The sequence below is a fragment of the Carettochelys insculpta genome, chromosome 11 (genome assembly GCF_033958435.1).
Source record: "Carettochelys insculpta isolate YL-2023 chromosome 11, ASM3395843v1, whole genome shotgun sequence".
NCBI lineage: Eukaryota > Metazoa > Chordata > Testudines > Carettochelyidae > Carettochelys > Carettochelys insculpta.
In genome coordinates this window covers 39,234,793-39,243,584 of record NC_134147.1, presented here as the reverse complement: position 1 = coordinate 39,243,584, position 8,792 = coordinate 39,234,793, and the positions used below count along the sequence as shown (strand labels likewise).

General features: G+C 42.5%; 1 protein-coding gene across 2 annotated transcripts in view; it reads right to left on the bottom strand.

The window, feature by feature from the left end:
• Positions 1-4,279: 4,279 nt before the first annotated feature.
• The window catches only part of SHQ1 (SHQ1, H/ACA ribonucleoprotein assembly factor), a 98,043-nt gene continuing 93,530 nt past the window's right edge, over positions 4,280-8,792 (bottom strand). For both annotated transcript variants that reach the window (XM_075005240.1, XM_075005241.1), the window contains one exon: positions 4,280-5,391. In XM_075005240.1, coding sequence (XP_074861341.1) covers positions 4,740-5,391 — 652 coding nt within the window. In that variant the 3' untranslated portion in view covers positions 4,280-4,739. The remainder of the gene's footprint in view (positions 5,392-8,792) is intronic.

The window sequence follows — 8,792 nt, the reverse complement described above, 5'->3', positions numbered from 1 at the left end:
TGCCCCTTGCCCCGACTGTAATCAGGAGATACAGGTAGTGTAGAAGTTATCACGCCGCCCTGGGCCTTCTGAAGATTTCCTTGCGCTGTTGTGATCTTCCCATGGTTGGCTACAGTGGTTTGGGAGCAGCTTTGCATCAGCTGCATGACCCACGCTGGCTAGAACATGAACCATGGTGTTTAACTACTCAGAATCATTAATGATATAGGTGAGCATAGAATGGCATGCGCCATAGTCACCAGGCAAATTACACCTCTGATTCTCCTACTCTCTGAGTGCAGCCCCTGTAGCTGTCACCTCTTTCTTAAGGTGAAATCAGGTGATGTCCCCCAACACACAGACTGACTCCTGGCTTGCAATCTCTTATGTGTGATTTATCTCAGCAGGCCTGATTTATGCCAGTCTGCAATTCTGTTTCTCTTCAGGACAATGACAGTAGTAATCAGTGAGCAGACAGCTTCAATAAAGCAAAGCATTATTTATTTAGAATTCAAACATTTCAGAGGATGCAGATCACACGAAAATACATCAGACTGCATGCATGTCCAGCTTACCAGGTGGTTAACCCTCTTCTACCTGGGCTATCTGGAAGGACAAAGCACACATGCTGGAAGATGTTAGGAATTATTATAAAAGGAATAAAAAATAAGACAAAGAATATTCTACTGCCCCTGTACAAAACTATGGAACACCCACACCTTGAAAACCACGTACTGATGTGATCTCCTCGTCTCAAGAAGGATGTTTTGGCATTAGAAAAGGTTCAGAAAAGGGCAACTAAAACGATTATGGGTTCAGAATGGGTCCCATGTGAGAAGAGGTTAAAGAGACTGGGATTTTCAGTTTAGAAAAGAGGAGGCTGAGGGGGGATATGATAGAGGTATATAAAATCATGAGCGGTGTGGAGAGGGTGACTAAAGAAAAATGATTTACTTGTTCCCATTATGTAAGAACTAGAGGACACCAAATGAAACTAATGGGTAGCAGGTTTAAAACTAATAAAAGAAAGGTTCCTTTTCACACAGTGCACAGTCAATCTGTGGAACTCCTTGCCAGAGGAGGCTGTGAAGGCTAGGACTATAAGAGAGCTCAAAGAAGGGCTAGATAAATTCATGGAGGTTAGGTCCCTAAAAGGCTATTAGCCAGGGGGTAGGAATGGTGTCACTGGCCTCTGTTTGTCAGAGACTGGAGATGGATGGCAGGAGGCAAGTCACTTGATCATGGTCTTCAGTCCACCGCCTCTGTGGCACCTGGCACTGGCCACTGTCGGCAGAGAAGATGGTGGGTTAGATGGACATTTGATCTGACCCACTAACAGCCATTCTTATGTTCTTCTGACTATGGTGAGAAACTGACTCCAAACAAGACTCCAGCTTGTTATATTTCAGTCTTTAAAGCACATGTACTTTTGTTTGTAATGACTTCTATCCCCACTCCTACTCAGTATCACCAACATAGCTGGTCCTTGGTAATAAACATAACCATCTTGTTATACTAAAAACCGCTCCCTCCTTCAAATGAATCTAAAATCATCAGCCAAGGAACAGACTCATGCTGCATTCTGTCTCTTTTATGGAACGGTGGAACTTGATAAGCTTTGGAGTGCGCTGTAGCGAGAGCATCTGTGCACTTAAAGGAGATGGTTTCGGGGAGACGTGCACTGGCAGGCTGTTTTGTCACCCCGTGAGGAGTAACCAGGGTAACAGAAGGTCACAGCTGAAAACAGACTCATGGTCTCAGGGCTCTGAGCCAAAGCTGCACTGCACAGAAGTGCAAACGGTTACAGGTCAGGTGGCGACACAGCCCCTTACAAGTCTGGGTGAAACCCCAAAGTGTCCCAGGGAGTTACCATGTTCAGTATAAGACATATTCTACCATGTCGCTTTGAGGAAACACTGCAGGCATTTGACTACAGAAAGATTCCCTGCGGAATAATGGGAAGAGAGAGAGTTCTCATGTGCTCGGCCAAAGGCAGAGTGGTGCAATGTCCTTAGTCACTAAGAGGGTTAATCCTTTGGAACAAAGAGATTTATTTCTCTCGAAAGGAGGTAACCAGTTCCTAGAGAGAAACAATCCTGTTTACAGAACAGGCAAACCAGCTGTCCTTGGCAGCCTGCCACGAAATGGGGGAGAGCAAAAACAAAGTGAAAGCAGCAGACCTGGACTCTAATGTGTCCCCTCTAACTTTTGCAACCTTCATTTGCTACAGGACTGCTTGTTTTTTGTGAAGCTACAGACTAACATGGCTACTTCTCAGAAACTCACCTGTATTTAGTTAACAGAGAGGTTAGTTCGTAGCTTCACAAAACAAAGCAAGCACTCCTGTAGCATCTTAAAGACTAACACTTTGTGTATTAGGTAATGAGCTTTTGTGGGTAAGACCCACTTCCCCACAAAAGCTCATTGCCTAATATAATCAAATTGTTAGTCTTTAAGGCGCTACACAATTGCTTGGTGTACGCAGTTAAGCATTCTGAAGCCTGTTTCTAGCAAGTTTCAACATTCACCCTTTATTTCTACCTGTTTTCTCTCTGCCTTTCTCAAACGTATCTTGCTCATATACAGCTATATTTTGGATGTGATTGTCAGTTGGGAGAGAAAAAAATGCTCGATTAGTTGTCGGATGAGGAAGGTACCAAAAATGACATTTTTATTAGGGGGGACATATAAGAGGGGAGGGAAGGGGACAGGAACCTGGAATGTGGGAGGGGCGCAGGGATGAGGCTGTGAATGCTACCTGCTTCCAGGTGGTAGGGAAGCTGCAGCTGCTTGGGCGTAAGTGGGGAGACCCACCTCCCCATGTTCTGAGGACCTGGTGGCCCCTGTGGAGACTAAGAGGGGAAGGACAGAAGCTGGGGGGCAGGGGAGGGAGGGACATGATGCTTACTCCCCCCAAAAGCAGGACCACATTATTTCAAAATAACTCACAGTTGTTTCAAAATACCCTTATAGCAAGAGGAGAAAACTAGGGGTGGTGAAGTAACTCGCGGGTACCTAGGATTATAAATATAGGATCAGAGGTGGAAAAATACCCAAAAAGTTACTTGAGTAAAACTACAGCTGCTTGGGGGAAGGTGGGTGGATATACTTAAACACAGGCCACCGGTGTCTCTCTGGAAAAAGTACCCACACACGCACGCGAACACACACATCTTGATTGTATTCAGGTATCCAGAAGCGAAAGCAGGTGCACTTGTACTCAAGTAACTTTGTGGGTACCTTCCCCACCTCTGTTCAGGATAAGTGGGGTGAAGGATGGCAGTTCCTACCAACAGGAGTGGAAAAGGAGCATGACTTGGCACTGAGTGAGCTGGCTGACTTCAGAGGTGCTGGGTGTACTGGAACCAGGGTGAAGAATGTAACGTTTTTAATTGGGACTTTCTGTGTGCATTCGTAACTGAAAGCGAAGGTTGAAAGGAAAGCGTGGGAAGAATCAGTCTGAGATGTGCTGGAGTTTCACAGCTCCCACGAGAACATGGAAATCCTGTTCCTCTTCACCAGTCTGTTACCCTGTTCCAATGACAGCACAGAACCTTCCACCAGGCAATAACCACTCCTCTTCACCGTCACTTACTAATGACAAACCACTAGAGATGCTCCCAAATTCAAATTTGGATGGTCAGTCCCCCAAAGCTGAATTTTAATGTTAGTGACACAGACATACACATGGACGCAAAAGACCATTGAAACTACTTTTCCTCCTAAAGCAACTTTTTCCAGGTAAGTCAGACCTGCCTGGAAACACATAGAGCGTTTTATTGGTAAAACTGCACTATTATTATGAGGACATTAATGAATGTTCTCACCACATCCCTCTGGGACAGGCAGATATTATTCATATTTTACTGCTGGAGAAAATGAGGACTAGGAAGGTACAGTGACTTTTTCAAAGAGCCAGAAAGTGGGGGGCACAGCTGGGACAAGCAATCACGAGTTCCTGACTTTTGCTCCCATGCTTGGAGCACTAGACCATGCAGTCTGCTCATAATATCCCTAGAACAGTAACACGAAATAAGAATTTTTCATTTTTGAAAGGGAAACAACATCTACGCTTAGAAACCCTTCAGAACACAGATGGCTCAGTAAAACAAAAACGCTGAAAGTAGGAAAGGACATCATTTATAACGAGACTGGAGAAACAGAAGCTTATACATAGCACCGCCCAGTAAAGAAATGCCCTTTACTTTGTACTAACAAAAAAGGGGGGACATTTATTTGGCGCTCCAAACAAAAACTGCCAGTGCTGCTTGTATTTTAATGACAGTCTTTATTCTTTTGAGAGTAGAGAAGTCAGGAACAAAATATTTGAAATGCAGTAAAATTTCATTTTAAAAAAGTCCCACAAACATATATAAACATATTTATCAAGTAGTCGAGAAAGTTAACTGACGATTCAACTATTTTCAATTCTATTTCATTCTCTCTTCCTTCCAATACTCACCTTAATGAACACTGCTCCTGAAGGTAGTTACTGAAGGTATAGATTCCTGCATTTGGGGATCAACAATTTCTTTTCTGATGAATCAGTGATGTAGCAAATATATCTAATTATGAGGGACTGAGAAAGTCCTGTTGAGTCCCTTTAAAGCAGTCTTGTGTTTAAAAACAACCAAGGAAGTGGGAAAAAAAAAACAAGAAAAACATCACCCCCTTTTTGCACACTCGACGTAGCAGCTGTATGTCATTTTAGCAATGAGCTGTATTACCTAAAGGATCGGAGTTTTTCCGAATGCACTTGTTCAGTCTTCCTCTTCATTTGTGCTGTCAACAAACAGCAGTATATTTTTCTTTGGGGAAACCTCCAAGAAATTTTCATTTCCGCTTGGCCCCTCTGAAAGTCTTTGGGGTTCAAATGCATAATTTGCTCCTTTCTCTTGCAAAGTTGCGTGGCTTGCAGTAGCTAATTCTTCAGGCTGCTCTGAAAGCCTAACTGCAGTGCGCATTTTCTTTCCTAATTCCTCTATCAGTTTTCCAGGAACAGATGTAGATTGTAAAGAAGACTTTGATTTTTCATCACTAACATATACCTTCGAAGTGTCTGTGTCTTTCCCTGATCCGCTGCAGTCAATAAGTGAGGCTGTCCTCTCCTCTTGGAGTGAATCTTGTAGAGAATTTATTTCCCCATCTTCACTGTTTGAGGACTCTTGTTCATCTGAATCAGAGCTTTCTGCCTCACTTGATGAAGTACTGCTTGATTCTTCAGAGTCACTCGTCTCCAATTCAGAGGAAGGCAGCTGTTGCTTGGAAACTGCAACGACAGCTTTTAACTCATTTTCTTCCTCTTGTACCAGAAGTGCAGCTGATTCCAGCTCTTCTAGTTCAAACCCTAAATGGGCCTTGGTTAGTTTGGCTTTCTGTAAGGATTCAGCCAGCGCTGCCAACTTTTTTGACCTTTAAATAAGAACAACACACATTGTTAAATTCTAGAAAAAAACATTTCCTGTCCGATAATAAGCAGCAGGGAGTTAAACATTTTTGTTATTCATTCTGTTTGTAAACAACCTCCTCCTACAGAAAAGGGAACAAAAATACAAATTATCCCCTATCTACTTGAACTTATTCTCCCCTTCTAGGCTACAAAAGCAGAGATGGATGTTGTCACCTCAACAAACAGAGGCTACGTCTACACTACCAGATTAATCTGATTTTATAACACTGGGTTTTATAAATTCGATTTTGAGTATCCTCACTTCCCACAGAGTCGAGTTAGTGCTGCCACACTCGACTGGCCAAACATCGACTGTTGCAGCAGTGCATTGTGGGAAACTATCCCACAGTTCCCTCAGCCCCACATTCTATGCCCTCCCCCACAGGCCCTGCTCCACCCCCACCACTGGCAGCACTGACCCTGCTGCCTGGTTCCCGGGTCCCTGCAGCTTGAGGGAGCCAGGAAACTGACCAGCGCTGCTGCGCCTGGCTCGGGGGGGGTGGGTCGGGAGCCAGGCACAGCAGGGAGCCAGGTGCTGCTCTGGTCAGTTTCCTGGCTCCCATGAGTGATGGGCAGCAGGGAGCCAGGTGCATCAATGCCCGCAGTTTCTCAGCTCCCCGCCACTTGCATGAGCTGGGAAACTGATCAGGGCTGCTGTGCTGGTCAGTTTCCCTGTTCCCGTGAGTGTCCCGCAGCTGGGAGCCAGGTGCAAAAGTGCCAGTCAGCCTCTGAAGGCTAATGAATTCAATTCAAAGACATGGCGCTTCCCCTCCAGTCTTCATTCGAACTGTTACATTGGAACCCACGCGCTTCTGAGGATATTATGCTACTGATATCAGTGCTGCTAAAATCGAGCTAATGGTATTTACAGTGACGACAGTCACTTAGTACAATCAAGCTTTAACTGCCTGAAATTCGAATTTATCCCGTAGTGTAGCTGTAGCCTTACTGTTAATTTTTCAGAAGCCCGCTTTTCTTTACAAGCTTTAGAAATACATTGTGATGAGAAACACGGACTACAACAGTGATGAGAAAGCAACAAAAAAATCTCAGCAGAGATATTATCTATTTTTAATGTTGTAAAACTTAAGCAATTGGCCGGCCAAGGGCCTGTCAGCTGGTATGAAGCAGCTCGTAAGTTGTGAATCTAGCGGGGATGAAGTCCTACCCCAAATTTAAATATGTATGACAATTTTCTCTTAGTATTAACCAACATACAATGTATTTCCCAAATATATTTTATCAGGTTCTTCTTGTTGGGCTTTTGCACTCTTTTTAAACTATCATTTTTTCTCTTTAATGTCCTTCAGTTATCTAAGGCCAGACGAAGAAACCTAGGTGCCAGGATAGTGCCTGGTGGCAGCTATTGTTAATGGTGGTTATTAGAGAGTACCCGTTCATTGAATACTGGTCAAAACAGAGTTTACTGCAAAAAAAGATGAACTCAGATTTCATGGCTAAGAGAAATGTCTCACATCTGTTACAAATATGCCTCTCCTCTAAACAAGTCTGATCATTCTACTTTAAATGTTATTCACCCACAGCATATTCAAACCTGCATACAAATAATTTCAAATACCGTGCTCATTCTTCTAACTGCTCCTCTTTTTCCCTTTCCTCTACAATTTCTTAAACCACAACTCCTGAAGAAGACAAACCTTCCCGTCTCATCTTTAATGAGTCTGATGCCTACCCTCCTGAATCACTGAGACATGCCAAATACATATTTAAGAGTAAGAAAATCAGTTGCATTAAAAAGAAAAATGAAATCCTAAAAGGCTAAGATTTAGACCTGCTTTTTTTTAAAATGGTAGGTTTAAAATATAATCTTTGGGACAATATTTGCCTAGTCAGTCTATTTTGTGTCACACACTTAGCAAACAAATTCTCATTATGCTAATAATGCATTCTACTTTTTAAAAAGTAACAATGCCAAAAAATTAGATTTAAGAACTGATCAGCTGACGATTATCTCACACAGTGAGTTTTCCAAAACTGACCTTTCCTGATACATAAAGGCTGTGTCTACATGGGCACAAATCTTCAAAATAGCAATATTTCGAAGATTACTAATGAGGCGCTGAATTGAATATTCAGCGCCTCATTAGCATTAGGACACTTCCGGCTGCAGCACTTCGAAAGCCCCGCTTTCGAAAGCGCACGGCTCTGCACGGCTGCACAGGGGTCCTTTTTGAAAGGACCTGCCCCTTTCGAAATCGCCTTATTCCGATCAGATTTCGAAAGGTGCTTTCGAAGTGCCGCAGCCAGAAGTGTCCTAATGCTAATGAGGTGCTGAATATTCAATTCAGCGCCTCATTAGTAATCTTCAAAATGGTCATTAACATGGCTCTTTTGAAGATTTGTGCCTGTGTAGACACACCCAAAGTTTAAAAGAAAAACATGTTGCAACTATATCACTAATTACAGCCCTATTTCATATGTGTTCTATCTCCTATCATAGCAGCATGCTTACACCTGTTTTAGAACATACTGTGGAATAAATCAATTCTGGATTTATTTTAAATGTATTTAGTATTGTTCCTAAGAATGAACCAAACAAAAAAACCCTGCTAAATCTTTCACGTAAGGCCTACAATAGCGGACAACAGATGGGGCAGGTCAACTTTCAGGCTTAGCAAGCTCATTTAGTACAGCTGTAGCCATAAAAGTTTCTTCAAGTATTTGAAATTCAGCACACGCTTTACCAGAAAACTGTGCCATAAATTCATAAACACAGAGAACAAAAAGCAAGTGAATGTCTTGAAATGTGGGAAAAGAGAAAACCAGGTATAAATAGCAAACATACATCCTGTTTCTTACTGTAGAGTTTTGCCTCAGACTATCAATCAACTTTTCACCACTTCCTGCAACAGCAGGTCTACTATAAATCCTGCAGTAACTGACTGGGTTTCATTTCCTCTGCCAAAACCTGCTAACCTGCAAGGCATGACACACTGACACTGGAGCAAGCAGCTGATAATGTAATACATAACTCCTTCGAGGCAAAACTTAAAGTGCTTGTTCTCTCAGTTGAATGACTTTAAAGATCTTTATATTCTGCTTCCCAGGGGGGATAATTACTCAGTGTAACACAGACTGTGCAATTTTTTTCTCCTAAAGGAATTTTATTTAAAAGGTTGGGGAATGGGAATTTAATGCTGCTTCTTACACGTTCTTTACAGAAATAGTGTAGCGTTTAAAAACAAATCTTGGATTGAAATGGACTATTTATTAACTTTCTCTATTCAACCCGAAGAACCCAGAAATGCATGTTTATGCAGAGTAATCAAAACCATGTAAAAATTTAAACCCAAAAAAAGCATTTACAGATGCTCACAATTAAACTTCTCTACGCAACACCTGA